The 23,596-nt window shown below is 46.5% G+C and overlaps 2 protein-coding genes across 3 annotated transcripts in view; one reads left to right on the top strand and one right to left on the bottom strand.

Annotated features, from left to right (window-relative positions):
- stmn4 (stathmin-like 4) overlaps positions 1-16,562 on the top strand; it is a 38,165-nt gene extending 21,603 nt beyond the window's left edge. Inside the window, exons 4-10 of one of the 2 annotated variants that reach the window (XM_086099745.1) lie at positions 10,881-11,214; positions 12,889-12,985; positions 13,821-13,877; positions 13,961-14,056; positions 14,139-14,344; positions 15,026-15,217; positions 15,344-16,562. In XM_086099745.1, the coding sequence (XP_085955871.1) occupies positions 13,865-13,877; positions 13,961-14,056; positions 14,139-14,344; positions 15,026-15,217; positions 15,344-15,403 (567 nt within the window). In that variant the 5' untranslated portion in view covers positions 10,881-11,214; positions 12,889-12,985; positions 13,821-13,864 and the 3' untranslated portion in view covers positions 15,404-16,562. The remainder of the gene's footprint in view (positions 1-10,880; positions 11,215-12,888; positions 12,986-13,820; positions 13,878-13,960; positions 14,057-14,138; positions 14,345-15,025; positions 15,218-15,343) is intronic. The other variant, XM_086099744.1, reaches the window with a different exon arrangement.
- An 879-nt stretch (positions 16,563-17,441) lies between these two features.
- On the bottom strand, positions 17,442-23,339 carry mcm3 (minichromosome maintenance complex component 3). The gene is made up of 17 exons (XM_086099732.1): positions 22,958-23,339; positions 22,210-22,322; positions 21,642-21,850; positions 21,427-21,557; positions 21,096-21,334; positions 20,851-20,959; positions 20,571-20,724; positions 20,212-20,343; positions 19,932-20,140; positions 19,683-19,857; positions 19,478-19,604; positions 19,152-19,302; positions 18,618-18,758; positions 18,421-18,533; positions 18,266-18,339; positions 18,006-18,096; positions 17,442-17,912 (listed from the first exon to the last, which is right to left on the bottom strand). The coding sequence occupies exons 1-17, from the start codon at positions 23,030-23,032 to the stop codon at positions 17,714-17,716; spliced, it is 2,442 nt and encodes an 813-aa protein (XP_085955858.1). The 5' UTR covers positions 23,033-23,339; the 3' UTR covers positions 17,442-17,713.
- Positions 23,340-23,596: the final 257 nt, after the last annotated feature.

Here is a 23,596-nt window from a genome sequence, read left to right as displayed (position 1 = left end):
ACCAAGTGGAAACTTTCATGCGTCACCTCTCTCTCTCCCTCTCTCCCCCCCCTCTCTCTCTCTCTCGCTCTCTCTCTCTCTCTCTCTCTCTCTCTCTCGCCCTCTCTCTGTCATCACTTTTTTCTTAAATGTGACTCAAAGTACTGCTGAATCTAAAATAAAGTCCCCCACCATAAACAGAAAAATAATGCATTGATGTTCAACACAAACTTGGAAATACTTGGATCATTTTTAAGGCTGCGAGTTCTCCCTACAATTTAGTAAGCCCCACTCATTCACCAGAATGTGATTTCAAGTCTGTATGCAATGTATTTTTGTATACTGTACTTGATTGAGATTGGATTGTTTTTACTTTCTGCCCGCGGGGAGACCTTCCAACAGTCTGCCAAGTGATTTATTTTATTTTATTTTATTTTATTTATTTATTTTTAACGGTGGAAAAATTACCCGTAGTTCTTGGCCGACTTGTCCATACATTTCAGTGCATTGATTTTGGATGGTTGCTACATTCACTATAGTGACTAATAAAACGATAATAAGCCAGGGCATGAAAAGAACGATACTGTATATATTTTTATTATTTCAAAAATACCACTGACAATATGGCGTATGTCATATTTCGATTTTTTTAAAAAAAATTCAGAAGCAATAAAATTCATGGCAGATTATTTCATCCCAAAAAAACAAACAAACAATAACTTCGAACAAGAAAAAAGACTTCCTAAATGTGCTACGATTTCTGCTACTCACTCCACTCAGTAGTTTAAAAACAATTTTGCACATTAAGTTCTGCATGCAGTGTGTTGGATGCCGGTGGCGCCAACAAAATCTATTTGAACTCACGAAAAAAAGAACTTGGATAAGGGCAGACAAAACACCCCCCCAAAAAAGAAACTGAGACTCAGGAGGTGTCAGCCATGTTTGAAGATGAAGAGAACGAAAATAGATGATCCAACAAGACTGGGCAGAAACTGAAAGACTAAATACTGTTCATTAAAGTGACTAGTTGAAGACGTGCGTGTAGAATGCGGGGGGTGGGGGGGGGGCTGTCAGGTCAGACCAACGGAAGAACTCAAACTCCATAAAAAGACAGGCGAAATTCCGAATCAGACAGAAGGATGCCAGACGGTTACAAAAGAAAAACAAAGTGAGATGATCCAAAATAAAACCCAATGCAAAGTCATATAACATGTCTGGAACATACCATCATCAAAATACCAGAGGATCGAGATTTATAGGCACACTTTCCGTCCCCAATTATTTGCTTTGCTGAACTCAGTCTGTTTGAGAACATATGCATGCCACCCAGCCCTCATCCCATTCCAAATACGGCCGGGCCTATGGCGAGTACCGATTTTGTGACCAGGGGCCGTCTGCAGGGCCGCGCTTGTCTTCAAAATAACCAACACCTGATCTCATCGCGAGTAGCTCAGAAGTGACGCCGTTTCTGAAAATCGAGTCCTTGGCGGGCAGTTGTGCTCGAACAGAAAAAGAAAACTGGTTGTCCGGAACAAGGCAAACGAAGAACCGCCGTCTCGCACGTCGAGCGTCCCAGCTTCTTTGAATGACGCGGCACGACGATGTTCCTCTGCATACACACACGGGCGGCTTTTACTTAAGACAAATGAGCCCCCCCCCCCCCCCCCCAAAAAAAAAACCAAAAAACAAAACAAACGACACGAGGGTGCCTTTGGAACCCAACTGTCAACTACATAGCATTCGCTGGCTGTGTTCCTGGACCCTTGACCAAAGGCCCTTGGGAAGATTAACATTCCTCCGGGAGGGGAGCGCTGTATCTGCGCGCTTATAAATAGGTGGACGATGCCATACACAACAAAACAAACGGAAGTGTTGCAGTCAGGATTGTCTTCTTTCTTTTTTTTTTTCTTCTTAGGATTTGTATTTTATCTTAAGACTTATTGTTCCCATTGTGCCCCGTTCCTTTTCCATCTACTCCCACTGCTTTCCGCTCGCAAGCCTTTATCTCGACCTTTTGTGTGTGAGCGTCGTGTTTGACCGGCGCGCGTTTCCGATGCTTTGCATCTGCCATGTTGACATTCTTTTGAGGCCCGGCCCGCATTTCACATTCGCGCAGGTCAGGCCGTTTTGTTTGTGTTAACTATTATGGGACACCCCCAGTTGTTATTTCGCACTTTGGAGGAACTTTCAAAATGCCGATGCTGGTGTGGCGGTATGCTCTGTTGGTCCCAAAAAAAAAATAAATAAAAAAAAAAAAGACTGGAGGCTCAAGGGAGGTATCTTTGGAGTGTAGTTAAGCCAAGCTTCTGTCAAGCTTTTGGAATCATTTGGTGGGTTCTTCTGAAGCTCTGCATACTTCGAAGACAACCTGCATTCATTAGTCTTAGCACAATGTGTGTCTGGTAAATATACAGTAGTGTTAAAAAAAAACAAAACGCAGACCTCTCATGTTTTCCGAGACTTAACACGCACAGGAGGAGTCACTCACTGTGAAATGTATCTTGACTCTTGAAATCATCAAGAAACAAAAAAAAAGTCTGACATGGAACGAGCGAAAAGTCAAATGCAACCATCTTATCCCAGCCAGTGTTGTTCAGCTAGCAGGGCTCATAAAATGCTTGCATTAATTATCAAATGGGGGGGGGGGGGGGTAACTCAACATTCCCGAAAGGGTCGTGTAAAAACATTCAATCTTGCCGTGAACCTCCTCCCACCACTTCAATATCTTGTTAAGGGGGGGGGGGGGCATCCGATGTGTATGTAAACCAAGACAGAGATTTAGAAATTTCGCTGCTTCTAAATCATTTTGGGGAGGCTCCACACATTCCCGTTGTGGAGCCACTTTTCTGTTCACAAAAACAAAGTCCATGGCTGCATGTGTCAAAGTAAGCGGTCGTGGTGTTAACCCAACTCATCTCTTCTTCAACTTTTTGTGTCTCCCGAGTCGCTTGGTAGGTTAGCCTTCAAGGACAAGACGATGAGCAGCCCGCGGGTTGGAAAAGCTCAGACGCCAACATGATATTGTCACTCCCTCGTGGTTCTCATAATGCAATCGGGGTTTTCTTTTTCTGCATGATTGGAAAATGGAATCGTTGAACGTGAACGCTCGGCAGGCAACGGCGACTCCGAGCTAACCTTCCATTGCTGCGTTTTTTTTTTTTAAAGCCTCCCTGACCCGACGGCCTCCAACGCGAACGCAGGCACACTTGTGTTTACTTCCCCAAGATAATGCGCCCTCCCTATCACACGTGGAAATAAATAGACCGACTCTTTCTATCTCTTCTGCTGCGTTGAAGCCGATGTCGCGGCGATGCCGGGTGCGGCACAGGGGAAACGATTTCTCTATCATTATCCTCATTATCCTTATCACCGTACATTTTTCCAAGAAATCCTCCATGAGTGCACTCTATTTTGCCTCGTTGGATTTTTTGGGTGATTTTGAATGGCAGCTTCAAAGTTTAATCTCGCAACCTTCCACTTTGTAGCACACTGGCATGCCTGGAATTATTTTGGACCCCATGTAGTGCATATGGAAAAGTAGATTCCACGCGTAAGCTGCCAATTTACTGTCAGCATCAGATGCCAATTCAAAAGCAATAAGCATTCCTCTCGGGGGGGGGGGGGGGGTTCCTTTATTGTTGCGCGTTTCTGAAGTCTCTTTTCTTCATTCGACTTAGCCGCACGTCGCTTACAGTGAATGGCGCAAAAACTGCGGTCGTTACCCAGATGACCCGCCGCTTGTGTGGCCTTTGTTTGAAGAGACTGCGCCCATAAAGAAACCAACGCGGGACTTGCGGCAAGTTTATGGGGCAACCCACACCGTTGTGCGGTTCAAGCGAAACCATGCCATGCCAATCAAGACTCGCGGCACCACTCATACGCCGACCAAAACACTTTGATTTTAGTGCCCGCTATGTTATGACCTTGCCTGAGGAAGATGGAAAGAGTGTGCCACCAGTCGCTGTTGGTTGCTCCCCCCCCCCCCCCCCCCCCCGGAGATTTGTACGATATCAAGGAGAATGTACAGTTACAGTACCCAGTAAGCGAAAGCGGTACAGAAAATGGAAGGATGAACAACATCTCGAAGGTTGCTTATCCCAGCTGTCTGTTGGCAGTAGGAGGGGTACACCCGTAACTGGTTGTGTATTATTATTATTAGCTGGAACTGACTTTGGACGAGAGGCGAGGCAACAGATTTGCTCAATTCTGCCTTTTGTAAGCGCCACCCTGCAAGTTAATGTTTACCCCGTGTCTGCGGCAAACCACACACATATTGCAGCGGCTGCTTTGCCACTTTGGTGCTCTCTCGTGGTGGGGGCTGGGGGGCAGGGAGGATGTTTGGACCCAAATGGCCTTTATCATGATCTCTGCTTTTTGTCAGTTTTGCCGCAAGGTCATTTGCACTTTTCTGGGTATGTTTCGCTCTGACACCAGATGACACAATATTGTGTTTTCCACGCATTGCTGACATTTTTCCAGATTCTGGCGGTGGTTCGGACTCTTGCCCGGGTGCACAAAAACGTGCACCTTGAGCCTCTTCTTTCTGGAGAAATGTCGAGATGCCCTCGTCATGAGAGCGGATACATGTTAACGGCATCATCAACTGTTGGTGTCCTTGTTGCTTTGGGCTTTGGAGGTCAAAGCAAATGACTTGGCTGAAAAAAAAAATACAGTCGCCTCTCAGTGTTTGTTTTTACTCTGATCAATAACTTAAAAAGCGACACTGTTTTGATTCTTTTTGTCATGCTGACGGCAGGCTGCTCGGGTGCCGTTGCCTGATAATACACGTCTGCGGTTCCGCCACTATCCATTTTGGAACAACATTGACACAGTTGTATCCAAACGTAGTGTCAGGTGGCTCCATCTCCGCACAAATCCCCACAGGAAGTCAGATGGTTCGTGTTTCCGGCAGCAACAACAGTAGCCCGGACTGGATTACTGATCTTATTATGGCCACCGACCAAGGTTACAAAAAAGAGAAAAAGAAATGAAAAGATTGCAAATCATTGTCCCCAAATGAGGTTTATCGCGTCGTATCAAACTGGTCTTTCTTGCGAACTGCCCAGATGGCAATGTCAAGTCTTGCAAATTTCAAATCTTCTTGTGCTTGACTGCAATCGGCTCCACCTTGCCAATCACTAGCCTCCCTCATGCTGCCGTATAATCCCGGCAGGCGGGAGCAGCTTTTAATGAGAGTTAAAAAAAGCAACAGGCTCAAGGGAAGAAAGACCTCCTTTGTGTGTGTGTTCTGCTTCTAATAAAAAATAAATGTAAAAAAAAGAAAGAGGGAAAGACACAGAAGTATATTGAATGTGCTGGGCTGAACAGCGTTTACAGGGAGGAGCGGACTGTCCCGTAAAATACCGCCGGTGCCGCCCGGCGCTTGTCACAGTGGGCTCAGCTCAACAGTCGCGCCATAATAGTGAACGTGCTTCCAAAGCTAACACCGCATTACCCGTGTTTCCCTTTGCGTTTTTTGGCTCCTTTTCCAAAAGTCTCTCTTTGTGCTTTGCAGATGTGGATGCTTCTACTCTCTGCTTCAGAGCGGCTCACCTTGCACATTTCCATCAAAAAGCCCATGAGAAGCTATCGTATATCCAGTGCACCATATGCCGTGTTGAAGTTTCCAAATTCCTACAGATTTTTTTGGATGCGAGCGCGACAAAACTTTACAGTCTCAATGGCAAAGTTCGGAATTCCTCGTGTTTTTGCAGCACGTTCTTTCCTTCTGCCGGTAAGACTGGAAGTGATGGCGCACCGCGCATGCCAGCGCACAAAGCCCGGCATTCATCCTTCAACGCCCACCGCGTGGCGAGCAGCGGCCAACATGACGGACCGCGACATAGGACTGATATTTCATGGGAAGGAAACGCAAGTCCTGAATGAACAGTGCTGCCAACACACCTGGATTCCTCCCCCCACCCCTCAGTATATGAAATGTTGGTATTTGCAGACAGCATGCAAGTGTTCTCAACTTGCCCCGCTGAATGGAACCAAGGAAGTGCAAACTAGACCGATTGGGCACCCCTGCTGCACATTTATTTTATTTTTTTTTGGAACGGCCACCGATTTGTTGCGGCTCTTGTTTTGCTCCTCGTGATATTTTGCCGGCGGTCGGTCATTGTGTTGTGTGCGGTCATCCACGAATGTCATGACAGCTCTTGCGTTGAATGAAGCGTTTGTTCAAATACCTGCAGGCACCTCCAAGACGAGCCAGACATCACTTTGATCACCACGTGCTCGTTCTCCCCCCCCCCCCCCCCCCCCCCCGCTTTCTCGCTCACTGTTTTGTCTTCGCCTTGCCTTCTAATAAATGCAGCAGCCCTGAGAAGTTTTGTAAAGATCTTCCGATTCCGACTTGCTTTTCCTTGGTAGCAATCTTCATCGCTTTCATCCGTGCCTTTCTTTTCAGATTGCGTTTGATAACTTCAAATTTTTAAAAACAATTTAAACATGTGTTGAGATGGCGCAACAGCAACAGATAACACAAAGTCGTGATTTTGTTGACACTTCATGTCACATCTCCAAGTTCTCTTTGACTTCTGAAGCACATTTTATTCTTTTTTTTTTGTCGTTTTTCTCCTCTTGGATCTGAGGGGCCCTCATTCGGCACTGCAATGACCGTTAGAAAAAAAAAACGACACTCCCCCCCAAAAACAATTTAAATGCCTCCATCTATTGATGGAAAATTTATTTTTTTTAATTTGGCATGAGTTGATAGAAAAAAAAATGTTGATGGCTGTAGATGTTGCGATCGCGCAACGTAATCACATACAAGAAATGGGCTCATTGGACTTTTCGTTATCATCTCATCCGCGATGTGTCCTTTTTGCCCGCAAAAACAGCAGACAGACGTCTGGAAATATATTTGGTGGAACACGTTTGGAAAGTGTGCAGGCCTCATTTTTGCCCCCGCACGTGAGAGAGTCTGTGGGAGTAGACGTTTGCTGAAGGCGATACATCTCGACGTCGTGCATCAATCAATTTGTCTGTGCGTTTTCACAGAGCGCATCTGTCACTGCCGCAATATTTCATCTCCCGTGCTGCCCCCTGCAGATCCGGCCGCTCTGATGTAGAGCCAGAGGAGGAGCAGGACCAAGGCCTCGGTCCTTCCTGCCTTCAAATGGCACCGCTGGGAAACCGCCAGGGAGCTGGAGAGATAAGACACAAAGGGAAAAACACATAGGACTTTTTATTTAAAATTTTTTAGCTTTCACCGTTCATGGTTAAGGTTCTTAAATCATTTTGTTTACTCATATGAACATCTTTGAAGCAGCACTGGAGTGACTATTTCGATATCAACAGTGGGGGCTGGCGGGCGGTGCGCTGGGTCAATTTGAAGTGGCTGACTGACAAAAGTGATGCCCAAAAGTAGTCATTCTCAGCTCACTGGCGCGTTTCCCGGCGTTTGAACTCATTGTTTGGGTTTGGCCTCTCTGTCGTTCTATCGTCTGTGTTTAGAGATGTTGCGGGGGGGCTGTTTTAGCCCAAAGCCATAAAACAACTACGACGCATCACCTGCTGAGCTTCAAACTGCAGAAGGACAAATTTAGCAACCTGTTGGTGAACAAAGTGCCGAGAGTTTTTGTGGTCATGGGACTGAATAGATTGGCCTTTTGCCATCCCGCAACTGAACATATTTCAAGTTTTCTGTGATTTTCACAATTTGATCCGGTGAGGTGGTTTCAGTCCATTTGAAAAAGTCCAGACTGGGATAAAAACGATTGGCATCGGTAAGCGCTGAGCATGCACACGATCACTCGGGAACACGATCTTCAGCAAATCATTCTCGCAATTGTCCAACTTTGATCCATCCGTTCCATTCTTGATGTGTCCCAGCTTGATGTGGCGCGTGTGAGGGATGTTGCTCGTCGCTCCGTCGCTGAGTCTCTTTAAAGCGGTGATTCATGGGAAGCACTCTTTCGAGGTGTAAGCTGATCAAAGGTGTGCTCGAGGTCTGGTTTCGCTTTATCAGTGTGCGCGTGTGCGCGTGGTGGAATACGATTTTCCACGAGCCCACGTCTGTGTTTGTTCAGGGCCCAAACTCATGCAAAATCGTCTCTTCACAATGTTTTTACCCATTAAATGTGCAGCAGAGGGAATAATAGCGGTATCAGTGACATAAGTCATTCAATGCCATACATAGTCCAAAATATAAAATGTACCCGGCTTTTTGCCCGGGGCGGGAAATAGGTTCTTATTTTAGAAGCTCGGTTACGCAACAGTTGAATTTGGAAAGCTTCCGTTTGGCATTTTTCCAGTTGTTCTTTTTTTCTTAAATAAAAGCACATGTTTCGGGATTAAAGGATGTGAAGACACCCAAAATGTTCATGGGTTACCCATAGGGGTCATGACCGGGGGTCCCATTATGTCAGGGGGGTGTCCAACAAATCATCGCCTTCGAACTTTGCTCATTGGCCTCAATTTTCAAGCCGGGAGTTACGCTGTAAAAGCCGCTTTAGCTTTATTTTTTTCTCTAAAATTTAGACCACTGGAGCAGAGGTCACTGTAAGCCTGAATACCGAAAGATACGTTTGGTTAAATGGACCATGACGCTTCCGCCAAACAAGTGTTGAACCGGGGAAAAAAGAAAAAAAAAAGGAAGCTCTTATCCGTCCCCTGGGGAAAATGTTCACCTTTTTTCAGTTGGCTGTTACCTCGGCTCCTGTTTGTTCAGTGGGTCACCACCTGGATCCGTTTTGAATGCTGAAGGGCAACCTCAAATCGGCCTTTTGTTACAGCAGGGGAAGGTCGACATCATTTGTCAAATGTGTTTGTGGGGGGGGGGGGGAGTCACTTTTGTCCGTTTAATCATGATTGGGGCGAAAAATGATCATTGTAGCCATCCTCCCCCATTTTCTTAATCGCTCTACTAAATTACATCGAGACCAACAAACAATCGTACTCATACCCACACCAAAGAGATCCCGACACTCCAAATCGATTCTGGTAAAAAGCCTTTCAGTGTCAAATTAAATCACACCAATCTTTTGCCAAATAACCTGACTTGACTGCGATGCTCGCCTGAGCACTTGTGCTGCGCTCACACACGCTGAAGTGAGGCCTGCGCAGTTTACTGGGATGAGCTCACTCTCGTGAGCTTTCATCCTGGGACACAGACGGGATGATGTCAGACTTGAGATCGGGACTTTTCGCTCCTCCTTAATTGTGTTTCTGAATTTAAAAGGCGGCACGGCTTTCAGCGCACCAGTGTGTGCGGGAAGTTTTTTTTTTTTGTTTTTTTTCTTGCATCATCTTCAATAAGCAAATCCATGCGGACGCTTGAAAAGGGATGTATTGATTGTAAATCAATGTATCTTGAGTTATGTTTTGAATGATGTTTCAAAATCAAACACCAAACAGCATTTGGCTTCTCAAGGCTTCGGTTGAGCTTTTTTCCCCACATTTCATCTTCTTGTGAGTGGTTTTTTTTTTTTTTCATTCTGCAACTCCTCATAGCATCTTTTGTCTCCTGGGTCTTCCCTAACTGGCTTCCATTCTCCACTGGGTTTCTCCTCCTTTCTCTTTCATCTCAGCTCACCAGGAATCTCGGAGACAATCGTGATCTTATTTCCTCCCTCCCTCCATCCTCTCACTCAGTCTTCCCTCTCATCGGTGGTGAGCTCATTTCCAGGACTTGCACACTGGCCAATGTCACACGTTGGCTTCCCATCAGTGACGGCGACTCGCGAGGGGAGGGGTGGGGAATGGAGGCGGCGGCAGGACACACCCTAACGTGACCTGCTGCCTCTCTCGCGCTCTCTTCCGGCTTCTCTCTGCCGCTCTTGCATGCAGCGTGTGTGTCCGTACGCGCTGAGGTGACATCATGTAGCTTGTGAGCTGAATGCAGCATCAAAGGGCGTGACAGCCCCCTGCTTTCCTTCCCTACCCCCGCAGTAGTGATTTTATTTGTTTGCATTTATTTTTTTTTCACGAATGCCGTCCTGATGCCTTTTCGCCGATCATTCATTATGAGCATTCCAGTATCACACTTTATCGGAAACATCGAGAGTATGACGTCGTCATAATGAATTTAACAAAGATGAGTGATTTGCCACTGCTGGAGGACAAATTGGAATCCGGGCCATATTTGGAAGTAGTTGCCGAGGGGCTTAATATGGATGCTTTTCTGGCTTGGTCTATTGCCGTTGGCACTCTGAAATCACTCCGCCAAATCGCGACATGTTGGATGCCCCATGAGGCGCCGCCGCGTTGCACAGTTTTCGACTTGTTCTCATGTTTGCTTCTGTCGTTCACATGCACGATGAGTGGGTTCATTGACATCGTGCTAAGTGCACGTGTTGAAAGACCTCCACTTTCTACTTTTCCTCCACCGCGACATTTTATTACTGCCCGGCTTGAAAACTTGATCCTTTTTGTTGAGTTTTTTCCAATTCTTGACAGTCTATTGTTCTAAAGTACATTGCTTGTCCTGTACAGTATCATATCATTCCATCAATAATCTCTCATCATTTAAAGCAGATTTAAAAAATGTTATATTCTTTTTATAAGTGGAGGGAGGCCAGCAAAGAATGTCATTGCTCAGTGCTCACGTTGAGTTTTTACTGTGCATATAGCAAATACAAAAAAGTGATCCGGGGTCATAGTCAGAAGAGATACGACTTTCTTTATGATTATTCGTTTTGAAAAATGCTTCTCTCCATCGTTTCAAAGCTGTAACTTGAAAGCTGGACTCGTCTAATAATTGATGCTTGAGTACAGCAGTAAGTTGTCGATTGTTGCAACGGTGGCGGTAGCAAACGGTCGCATGCGCTTCCCACAGCAAAGGCCTCCAACTTGCTTCTGTGTTTGTGGTTAGGAGTTCATTCCATGAGCATCCTGTGTGCGCCTTTGCCGTGCTCCTCACTGACACGCGTCCACGCTTCCACATTTTCCGACAGGCCGCCACCCGACTCCAGCATCCACGCAGGCCTAAAAGCGCACACACCCCTGCGCGAGGCGATAAAACACCGATTGCGCCACCCACCCTGCATGACGACACAAAGAGCGGAGGGCCCTCCCCCACGCCTTCTTGTTCTCTGCTCCTATTGGCCGCAAGCCCTGGATGCTGGCAGAGCCTCCGACCAATGAGACGTCTCCAAAGTGATGTCATGGAGGCAGCGGTGATGCTGTTGCCGATGCTGTTGCCCGGCTCCTGGATCTGCACTGCCAGACTGGGGGGGGGGGAACCAAAGTCGCCAGTCGAGCATTGGCAAGAAGTGTCGGCCAGAGGGGGTGAGTCTCTTATCATAAATGATTGCATCCCCATTTTCATTGAGGTCGTTGATTGAAGAGTTTTGATATCTTGACTCAAATATGTGATTTCATCCGCGGGGATTGAATCGGGGGTGTAGGTGGGGAGAATGGTGAGAACTCGGCGTACCCACAAAGTGGGTGTCATTTCATATGAATAATCCATATGTGGAGAAGTGGCTTTGTGTCTGATTTGGGGGAGTAAAGGAAGTGTGAGTCTGAAAGAGGCTGCATGTGATGCAAGTGTATGCAGCAAAAAGGCTGTGCGGAGGTTTCTGTGCTCATGGTGGTTAAAAGATAAAAAATGGAATCATCGCTGGTGGGTGTATATTTAATTAGCAAGGGATGTTTTGTACAATTAAAAAAAATGGCTGCACTGACTTGAAATTGTCCCACTTTATGAGTGTTATGGGCTGTATTTTAATAACTGTTCATAATGATTGGACGACGTGCACTTGAGAAAGTCAGTATATTGTCTTGAAAACATTGGGAGAATTAGTTTACAATAATAAACTCTTAAACCTTTTTTTTTTTGAAAAGATAGACGAAATCCCCACAAGGGTCGCGGGGCGTGCCGGAGCCGTCTTGGGGCTGTAGGCGGGGGACACCTTGAACTGGTTGCCAACCAATCGCAGGGCACGAACAACCATTTGTGCTCACGCTCACACCTAGGGACAGGTTAGAGTGTTCCATCAACCTGCCATGCATGTTTTTGGAATGTGGGACGAAAGCGGAGTACCCGGAGTGTTAGAGGAATCTATGAACAAAATTGTATCATGTTTAAAGTTTCATTTAATTTGGGCACATCGAAGCGTTTGGGTGCGTATCCAGCACCCCCAAATGCCTGCACACAAAGGCGCCGGCCATCTGGCCGGGGGACTGTTGAAGTCCACAATTAGCACGTCAATACAGGTGGACAACCACAGGGGAGAAGGCGACACTCGGTCACAAAAGGGGAATGAATAATTCGGGAACAGCGGTTGAGCAACAAAAGACGAGTTGAGAACACCCGTCGCGCCCAGACGACATTGACCATCCGCAAAGTCTACAACATGCTAATTCGATGTAGACCAGCCAGAAAAGGCGCCAATGTACTGGTGGTTCAAGTTTGAAAAACAGGTAACCAATCACTACCGAGGAGCCGGACCGGGGGTGCGGCACGCAAACATCGGGGGCAGTGTTTTTCTTGTATTTTGCATATGTTACAATAAAATGTCGAACTCGCGGTGGCGGGACGGAGAGTGTGATCGCGGAGCAACTAACCGTCGTTCGCTCTCAGAGATCCGCTCCCGCTGATATTGAAGACAATTTTCCTGTGTGCCGAGTCATTTCTTTAACTTTGTCCGAGAAAATCTCTGACACGGAGAAAACCCACGCAGGCACGGGGAGAACATGCAAACTCAACACAGGGAGGCCGGAGCCAGAATCCAACTCTTGTACCCGTGCACACTGTGAGGCGGACGTGCTCACCAGCCGCCCACCGTGCCTCCCACCTGCGATTTCAGTTGAATTGTAATTGTCTAATATGACTCCAAAACGGAGTTGTCAAAAGCTCCTTCACCCCAACCACTTAAAAATGGACACTCCTTCCACATTCGAAGAAGAAAACTGCTCCCTATCTAACCATCCGCTTTCTACACCTCTTGGCCTCACAAGGGAGGCCAGTGAGCTGGAGCCTATCCCGGCTGACTTTTGGGTGCTAAGCAGGGTACATCCTGGCCTGGTTGCGAGTTGAGTTGATCGCCAGCCACTTGTAAGGAAACAACCATTCTCACGGTCATTGACATCTGTGGACAAGTTACAGTCTTCAGTTCACCTAAAATGCATGACTTCTTTTCTTTTTTTCATGTGGGAAGTCAAAATCTGGGGTGGGTGACACACACACACACACACGCACACGCACACGCACACACGGGTACAGGAAAACAGACACAGGAAGCCTAACACTTTCCTTCCACTTTTATCGCAGTTGCTGATTGCATAAAAGTTTCAATCACTTCTCAAGATTTGAAGTCGACTTCCCTGCAAAAAAAAAAGAAGAAAAAAGCATCGAGTAGTTACGGTACTAAAACACAACAAGACCATGTTGAATTTTTAGCAGTTTTTAGCATGTGGTGGGTTGCTTTATTTTGGTCCGTGTTCCATCTGGTCAGTTATAGTATCCTTTCTATCTGTGTGATAGTGGTGTGCGTCCCTGCTGGGATTTAAGGATCGAAATTCTTGTCGTTACTCTGGGGGTGGTGCCCAAATGATGATTATTCAACATTTCCCCTAAAAAAAAAAAAAAAAACACCAATATTTAGGAGCTAGCGAGCGTGTGTGCGCGTAATTCATTATTCATTGTCACTTCCTCGGTTGGCTTCTCTCCGTCTTTAATTAAAACGTCAGGAGCTCCCTGGCCGGAGAACTGATTTATCTCCCTGCAGTTTTATCTTTCACTTTCTCCCATTGTTCAGATGAAACCTGGATGCATTTGCAAGATTGCACTTGTGTTCATTCTTTTTGGGGTTTTTTTTTTTAATTCAGTTATTTAATCTGGTTCATCGTGTGACCTTTGAGATGCTTCATTGATGCCTGTTTCCCTGCAGACTGAAAAGGAACATCTTTGAAAAGCTACGTAAGCACCGAGAAGATGACTCTCGCAGGTAAGACTGTCATTTTGATGATGCGAACGAACACGTGCGGTTGGTCTGACTGTAAAAAAATGTACTTGTTTCTCTGTATCCAGCCTACAAAGAGAAGGTGAAAGAGCTCCCTCTGGTGTCTCTGTTTTGCGCCTGCTTCAGGCCACAGAATGTGGAGAAGGCCACGTACAAGGCCGAGGGTAAAAAAATATATATACCGCCTCAACATCAACTAACATGAACGATAGCATAAAGTGACGATCATGAATCGCTACGTTTCAGACGCAGTGGATCTGGGATGGAGCGCCATCAAGGACGTGGAGGTCAAAGAGTTAAACAAGAGGGCGTCGGGTCAGGCCTTCGAGGTCATCCTTAAGCCGCCGTCGTTTGACGGCTTACCGGAGCTCAATGCGACCATGCCCCAGCGCAGGGACCCGTCCCTGGAGGAGATCCAGAAGAAGCTGGAGGCCGCCGAGGAAAGACGAAAGGTGGCAAAAGGGAAAATCGTGCTTGATTAATTTCTAAATAGGTACAGGACATCTCCGAAAAGCTTTTCTTAAGGATTGTTAATGAGTCAAATATAAGTTAGCGTTAATAAATTGCAAAAGAAATCTCCAGCTATATGGCAGTGGACTTGTCGGTGAAGACGGCTTTGACAAAGCCAGATGGGCAAACCCAAAGACTAAAGTGTAACCTTGGCATTAATTTGGCCCTTGTGTGTCGGCTGATTTATAAAGGGAAGCGGTTGCTTTGCTGATAAGAGCATTGAGGGAGGGTGTGATGGGACGGAGGGGAATAAAGGGAGGAAATGGGAGACTGGAGCGATGAAAAGACAGGCATAAAAAGACCAATCGCGCGCACACACGCGCACACGGGTGCACATCGTCACTCATTTCAATGAGGAGAGCGAAAGGCGAGCAAAGAGAAATTCCAGCCCCGTACCATTTTTTTCATCACTTGTGATGCAGCATTATATTTACTGCGGCTATATGTTCTGTTTTCCTCAGCATGCCGCTGGTCACAGACAAAGTCTACCAGCAGCACCAAAGCAAACTTTTTTTTTCCAAAGTCAACTGGGATTGAGGACATACGCGACACAAAATGACTGGATGGAGATGTTGTGACATGGCCCGTTGACTGCATCTCATTCATTGTTCCTGTGCCGGCAGTGTCAGGAGGCGGAGCTGCTGAAGCACCTGGCCGAGAAGAGGGAGCACGAGCGAGGGGTGATCCAGAAGGCCTTTGAGGAGAACAACAATTTCATCAAGAATGCCAAGGAGAAGCTGGAGCAGAAGATGGAGGCAAACAAGGAGAACAGGGAGGCCTTGTTGGCCGCCATGTTGGAGAGGCTGCAGGAGAAGGTACCGATGACACCTTACCAGCTCGCTTGTTCTCGGAGACTTTTGCTGCGAAACTGGCTTCTCCCTTCATTGACGTGAACGTGTTCATTCAATTGTGCCGCCGTTGTCGCTCCGTTTGCTCGGCAGGACAAACATGCGGAGGAGGTGAGGAAGAACAAGGAGCTGAAGGAGGAGGCCTGCCGATAGATGCCCGTAGAGAGAGAATAAGGAGAGGACGACGAGGTCCATTGAGAGCAGACTAGAGATGGTTTGTGTTGGATTATTATTTTTTTTCTAATTCAGGAATACGAAAGAGATCCAGGAGAAAAAAAAAGAACTCATAAAGCAATTCAAAAGATGGGAGAAGTAAGACGTTCATATTGATGCGTGTCAGAACGAGCTGTACAAAAAAGCTTTAAAAAAAAAAAAACGCTTGGTGTGGAACAAATTTCATGTATCGAATAGAGAGGATGGATGTGTTTGCAATTTTTTTTTTTCCAGAAGCCTTAGTGATACTTCCTCATGATGTCATCTAAAACAACAAATGAGTAGAGGAAGGTGCAGTTGGAGTCGTTTTCCTCGGAAACTTCAAGAACCTAAAAATATCAAGCAAATAATTGAATAAGAGTAAAAGGATCAAAATGAAGTATTTTTTTTTCTCCTTGCGTTTTTTAAGATCTAAATTGCTCCGCTTGGTTCTTTGTTTTTTTTTTTCATAGCTTGGGGCTAGCTGCCTATGTAGTGAGTAGCAGGGTCAACGAAATTAGCGAGCACACACATTCAGCTTTTGCGCTTTCTGTATATAAATTGAAGGCATTCTTACCAGGGAGTCAAATGTGAAAATAATGAATTTCATGTTAGATTTTGTCACCATTTGGGATTTATCACACTGTTTAGGGATATCGAGAGAAGAAATTGGGTCGGGGGAGTTCAAACTGCTGTATTTTGCAATTTTCAGGGTCTTTTAGGTCATTCCATGTTGTGTAGTTGTTAATCCGTCTATGACATTTATAGCACGAATTGCACTCTTACTTTATCAAGCACAACTCAGAAGCACACGTTCATACACGACAACCAAAATAAGCATGCAGTGTATAACGATTTGTCAGCCAAGTTTTGGGGTTCAATGGACAGGTTTGTTGGAATTCATCTTTGGCATGTGTCACTGTGCTCTGTCAGTTTGTGAAAGATACAAAGAAAAGAAAAAGATCAGAAAAGATTGATGTCATTTGCTTGAGTTGTTGAATACCGCTTTTTTTGAAACGCTGAAAATGTTTGCACAGTAATTTGGAAACGTGTGACGATTTGAGTGTATCCATTTGGCATGGTCATTGGTCAGTATAAAAAAACTGCTTGATTGAACGCTCATGTGGCTGTGGTTGTCATTATTTCTATTGATGTATTATCTGCACCAGTGAATCTGTATTCATATTCAAAGTCGTGAAATGATGAACAGGTAAGAAAGAAAACAAACTTAGAAGAGGAAAGTCTTTAAATATGAAGAGAATAAAGTCATATATGCACAAGAAAAGAAAAACGGCCACAGGAATAACCCTGTGGGGTGGGATCCAAGAATTAAGTCCGATTTTTACAACACAAAATAAATATTACAAGAATATTGTCTGTGATATAAACTGGCCCCACGATCTCTGGGTGTGCGACCACCGTGCCGCCCGCCATGCGAAAACAACTCTTGCCAAAATGCCTTTGCGATCTCCTGTACAGTAGGTGGCGATATGCACCAAGGAGACGTAATCCGCCAAAGACTTGGCACAAGACAAGAAGAAGCCACACATCCGTTCAATGGGCAGGACTTCCGGCGACTACCGGCTGTTTTCAGTGAGTAAATTCAATATTTGTAAACTCGATTTGCCATTTATAAATGAATGTATGTAGCCGGCTAGCCTCACGATTATGACATGTTTGTCCATTGTTGCTTGCTTAGTCACTCGCTCTGTTCAAACAATATCATCAAAGGTGGCTCGTGAGATTGTTCGCCCACAAGCAAGACTCGGCTGTCAATCAAAGGTCAAGCAAGGAAAGCCTTTGACTGAAATATGCTACACATATTTCATAGATATACTACATCGAAGTTTGTTGGGGTCGAAAAGCGGTGTCTATCTCCGTTGGAGCGAGGTTTGACTAACTATTTTTAAACCTACACACAATGCCTTATGTAAAAGAAATGAAAACACGGTTGAAAAGTTGAAATGGCATTTCACTGAAAAAAAGAATAGTGTACTATTTTATTCTTCACTTTTTATTGCTTCCACTCTATTTACAAAATATGAAGGGGGGAAATAGTATATTGAATGGCAGATGATATATGACAGTTTACTCAAAGTAATCATAAACCAAACAGTTGAGCAGATGCACTCCAATGTAGAAACACTGTCACAATTTCAAACGGCTGCGCTGTTATGAAAAGTATGAATAGAAAAGGCCGGAGAAACCGCAGAAACGCATCTTCTTTAGAAGTCCATTGAACACGACCGACTGGCGGTCTTTCGCCTGCTCTCAGATGAGGAAGATGATGTCATCAGCCACCATGACCTGATTGTCGTCCTGCATGCGAGTCAAAGCGGCGCGGACCTCCGCTTCCGTGAAGCGCACCTGACGTTCTTTGTTGACACCCTCCATCAGCGCTTGCATCTTTACCGACTGAGCGTGAGCTGACTGGAACACGGCAAACAGGGAGGACTTGAACTCCTTCAGCCTAGCGGGAGAAAGCCAAAAGTCATATCATGTCCTATTCACCTGGAGTTCATCTTTTTTTGTTGTTTTTGACATGTCGAAAAGAAGCGCTCACCTTTCAGAAGGGAGCTCAGAGCCATCAGCCGTTGAGGTATCCATTTGTTCCTCTTCCACCTGCTTGGGCTTTTTCACGGTGGCGACCTGAACTGAACGGTGCAATTGACAACGTGAGACTTCCAAGGAAAAAAATTCATAAATAGTGTAGTGTAGATATCAGTCAGTGCCCCTCTTAGCACCAGGAGAGATAAAAAAAAAAAAAACAGCCACTGTGCCTGAGGAGGGATCAAAAGCATCCAAGTGTGAAGAAAGTCTTACTGTCAGGAACATCCTGCTCTTCAGTGAAGTCGTATGGACTGTACGGCTCGCTGCCCTGTGACCCGCGGCGCACCCTTCAGGACGCATAAGTTATTGTTAGGTGCTGCAAGGACAGACTATCTAAGCTGTGTGCAAAGATACCAGAATTTATCTACCTCTTTCTCTGAGATCTCTGTGACTGCTGAGTAGATGCGACCTCTTCGTCTTCCTCCTCGTCTGAGCCAGAAGCATGCTCCTTTCTGGAGCGCTTCTTTTCTTTCTCGAGAACCTGCATCAAAAAAACACGTTTGTCACCCGCCGCTCAAACGTCCCGACTTGCGCTACGCGACACGTTCGCTTGATCAGCACGCACCTTCTTGAAGTAGGCGAACTGGACGAGCTCAACCGCAACCTCCGAGTCCTCCATCTCCACGACTTTGCTCATGCGGGCCTTGGCGTGAGCCGTGGACAGGCGGATCAGAGTCTCCAGTGTTCGGGCCGTCACCGGGGATGTCTGAGGCAGAGACAGGACACTGAACACGGCGGCCGAGCTCCGCACCAAAAAGACAATTTAGTGGAGAAGATTGGGGGGGGGGGGGGGGGGGGGGGGCTCAAAACACAAACTGCTGTGCAAGCCTCGTGTCGCTTAAAAAGAGTGCCCAGCATGCCTTGAGGTGCTATTTTTTTTTTGTAAATAGTTATTCATAATCATGGGTTTGTTTGTTGCTGTTCGTTCAATCTTTCTCAAAATAGTACAATTCATCATTTGTGTCCCCCCCACCTTATTTATTCATTTTCATTGACTTTTAGATGTATTTTGCACCGTACGTTCTGTATTATGATTCACTCGGCAAGCCCCCCTGCCCCCATCTTTAAAACATGATTATTTTTCAGCTCGACTGCTCACCCTGGCAATATCGGCGCCCAGCTGCTCCTGGCTCCTCAGCCTCGAGTACTCTTCCGCAATGTGATTGGCCGCCTCTTCCGTCAGCACCGGCGTCACCCCTTTGGCGATGTGGATGTACTTCCTCATGAATTCCTTGCTCACGATCCTCTCTCTGAAACGGAGAGAATGAGAAAGCAACTTCATGACTTATTGCTGCACTGTCAACGCAACACTGGGGTTCAAATAAGGTAAAATGAAATGACACAGTTTATTAAATAATGTGATATCTTTCAAATCAAGCTCATGCTAGATGTGTTTTGTGTCAAGCTCATAGCAGATGAGGCTACCTCTTTTTTTTGTTCCCATGCAGTAGGTTGTTGTGCTTCTCGTAGACCTGCAGCTCTTCATGCTCCTGCGCCGCAGCATCCGGATCCTCAGTGGCCAGGACGTCGACTGAGCCACCCAGAGCCATTGCTAAAAATCAGCAGGTAGAAATAAAAATAAGCGGCACGTCCCAATGTTTCATGACTGGCAGAAGCTGAGCCGCAGTACCTGCACCCTCCTGCTCACGAGGGTCACGATAGCGGTGCATCCTCAGGACGTGGTCCGAGATTTCACGGTCCTGTTCCGGGTCCATCTGATCCAGCACGATGAAGAGAAGGTCGAAACGTGACAGCAAAGAGTCCTGCAGTCCGATGTTCTCCATGGGGGTTTTATACTGGTCGTACTGGGAGGACCCGAGAGGCGTACGGTGAGCGGGTCCTGTTCAGGAGGCATCATGAGGTTCTTCCTGCAACTCACCCTGCCGTAGACGGGGTTGGCAGCCGCCAGAACGGAGCAGCGGGCGTTCAGGCGGGCGTGGATGCCGGCTTTGGCGATGGTGACTCGACCCTGCTCCATGACCTCATGGATGGCGGTGCGGTCCATGTCGGACATCTTGTCAAACTCGTCGATGCACACCACGCCGCGATCGGCCAGCACCATGGCGCCGGCCTCCAGGCGCCGCTCCCCTTGAGGCGGACGGAAAGATTAATCAATCCGATCGGACGGAAAGGAAATCGGCGGATGTGCCATTTCCTACCGGTTTCCTGGTCAGTGGTGACAGCGGCGGTCAAGCCCACGCCGGAGGAACCCCGTCCAGTGGTTGGGATGGCTCTTGGTGCGGTGTGGAGAACGTAACGCAGAAGCTGAGACTTGGCAACGGAAGGGTCACCTGAAAGAGATCAATGCATTACTTTAAGGTAAGGGGGAGTTCAAGTTGGGGGGGGGGGGGGGGGGGAGACATTTTGTCCAGTACCCGCCCCTGATATTGACCTCAAAGTTCCCCTGGGCTTGCATTGCCCAAAGGCATTTGGATGGCAATTTCTGTCAACAGGCAGCGATGGATAAAATGACCCCCCCCCCCCCCCCCACCCCCGGAAAAAGCTTTATTTTTCGTACCGATGAGCAGGATATTTATGTCTCCTCTGATTCGTGAGCCGTTTTCCAGGACCTTCTCCACACCACCGAGCAGCATGCAGAGAATCGCCTTCTTGATGTACTCGTGACCGTGGATGCTGGGGGCCAGCGAGCGAGACAGCTGATCAAAAACATTCTAGGTAAGCACAAAGACGAGCGTGTTAATCAAAGACACTAGATTGGACAACTATAAACAGGTTGGAAATGGTTTGGCTTGTTGAGAAAGCTTCCCCACGCCTGGAAACGTATCGGAATGACTTACCACAGACCGATTGCAACAGAAGTTTCGAATTTTGCTGATGTCGTCAGCTTTGAAGGATGGGGACGCTTCCTTGCTCATCTGTTTGATATGACAGGCGATCATGATGGTCCTGGGATGAAAGAAAGAGTCCATGAATACAAATTCAGGCATTTACATAAACGCCATGCCTTTGCACATGCAAATGTATCAAAACAAGAAAATGGGTTTGCGTGAGTGATAGCAAAGAACATTAGAACACGGTTCACCTGAACGTCCCGGAAGTGAAGCCTCCCTTCTTTCCGGGCAGGCAGCGGTACGTCCCGATGACCTGCACCCTGTCTCCCGGTTTGACCACATCCACGAGGTCGTTGTCCAGAATGATGTCCACAGAGCGAGGCAACTGGCCCGCTGGGGCTTTCTCTGGCATCTCCTGCACCGTGATGGTTTGGTGGTCCTTGTAGACGGACAGACCGAACTCCGTTTCGAGAGGGTTGTTCTCCTCGTCCTGTCAGAGGTAACCTCGATGATCGATACGTGTGTGTGGGCGCGCGCGCCCCACTGAGAGATGGGAGCAACAGCGAGCATGCGTTTCGATACCTTTGTGGGGTAGATGGAACTAGAAGGGAACGCATCCAAGGAGGTCATATCAGTGTACTTCCGCTCCATGGTCTTGTTGGTGGCAGGGCAGTAGTGGACGCTGCGCACCACTTTGGGGCGCACAAGAGAACCTGAGGAAAATCAAAGCGCTATTATAATTGAAAGCAATTTGCACAGTGTGCGTCAAACATGACAGATATCCGAAAGAAACTCACACTTAGTTATGATGCCCTCCACACAGACCATACTGCCCAGCAGCCTCGACGTCAACGTCCTGGGGGTGACGTGCTTGGAGCCGAAGCTTCCCTCCAGGCCGATGTTGAACTCCTCGTACTGTTTGGCGTAGGTGGCATCCACCGAGGCCACCAGGTCCTTCAGGGCCAGCTGGAAGGCCATCAGCTCTTCAAAAGCATTGTTCATCAACCTGGAAGACGGCGCGAGACATCTGAGCAAGCTGTCGTTTCAACTTCAACACAAGTCGATGAGGAAAAGGGACCGGGACAAAGTCAAATCCTTTGAAGGTAGGTGAAGAATTGTCCAAATCGGAGTCTCTGCAAATTGAATTCTACTAAAATGAGATGACTATTGGTGTAGAAAATATCTTGTCAAGTCCCATCCAGGGCAAATATGTGTATTACAAATGTCATCTCAACAATTTAAACTAGCATAAGGTCCCAAGTGGTCAGTACGTGACACTCAACAACCCATAAATCAGTGAGAAACACAAACGCTGAAGCCAGGTCTGCTTGTTGTTCATCGTATTCTAATAACACGTCCGCTCACTTGGCAGCCCGCACGTCGTTGCGTCTCCTCAGGTCGTTAATGTTGACGATGAGACGCGACTTGTTCTCGCTGATCATGTCACGGACTTTGCTCTGGTAAATGCCCTGGTCTTGCTGAAATATGAAGAATGTTCACATTTTAGTTTCATCACAAATTACAGCCCCCCCCCCCCCCCGCCCCGAAAAAAAAACAATCAAGAAAAATATGGAAATGAGGACAATCTAAAACGCTCCATGTAAAAAAAAATATTCACGTGGTTCAATGTATAAAACCTGAAAATCAATCCTCACCAAAATTCTTGCGCCCACTTCAACCTCTGAAAATATCAACGATAGCCTCAATGCCTGGACTTTTATGGACGTTAAACGCTCTTGCTACATAAGTGTATTGCCACTTAATGAGAATATCGCTTACCGTCCAATCATCAATTAGCTCAACCGCTTTATCCTCACGAGGGTCGCAGGCGTGCTGGAGCCTGTCCCAGCTAAAATATTGGGACGATCGTTCTGATATTTGCAGTGGTTGAAGCGGGCAAAAATGTGCAAGTAAATGCTGATGACGATAGATCGCGGTTTTCTGACATTAAGCAACATTATACCTTTTCACACTCACGCAAAGCGTTGTAGATTGTTCCGCAGTATTTGTGGTGTGATAATGGGAGATGTGCGAAAAGAGAGTCACTTCTTTTGGTTGGCACCGCATGCTTTCATTTGTGCAGACAATAACGTCATAATATAATGAAACTTACATCATCGTCCAGGAAGTCCAGATAATCCCTCTGCGCCTCCCTCATCACGCGATCATCACCACCATCTGTAGCCATAATGAAAGAGTTTGTTTAAATTTGGGTGGAAAAACGACGTAATAAACGCTAAACAACTCGAATGGATGCGCAGCCTTCTGTCCGTCGGTCCGCACAATGAAGCCTTTTCGCGCCACGGCATCCTGACGTAAAGACAACGTACAACGCGATTGGTATTTCAGGTTCCGGGTTCAACGCGTGTTAAAACAGATATCCAATGAGAGTCCTATGTGTGTCCACGTGACCCAGCCCCACGAAGAACTCCCGCGAAAATATTGCAGGCAGATCCTCCCTACGAGCAAAGTTGAACGAAAATGCAAACAATTTCAATGTTGTCCAGGAGATGGCGACATAAAATATTTTCCATTTTCATGCAATGACGTTATGGTGGAAGTGTACACTTGTAGTGCACCGCACTACATCGATTTCAAAATATTAGTTTGAGAACTGCTAAGATAATAATGCTCGCACTTTTGCGTCATAAATCCCTTTTCCCAAACAGTGTGAGAGATTGTTTAATTAAATGTCACACCATCGTAATTAGGGGTGACATTTTTTAATGGGCAGTTGCCGGTTATTTATTTT

The sequence above is a fragment of the Hippocampus guttulatus genome, chromosome 20 (assembly GCF_054856545.1).
Source record: "Hippocampus guttulatus isolate MCC_2025c chromosome 20, RoL_Hgut_1.0, whole genome shotgun sequence".
In the NCBI taxonomy this organism is placed as follows: domain Eukaryota; kingdom Metazoa; phylum Chordata; class Actinopteri; order Syngnathiformes; family Syngnathidae; genus Hippocampus; species Hippocampus guttulatus.
Note: the sequence above shows the minus strand (reverse complement) of the source record. Positions and strands in the feature narration are given on the sequence as shown.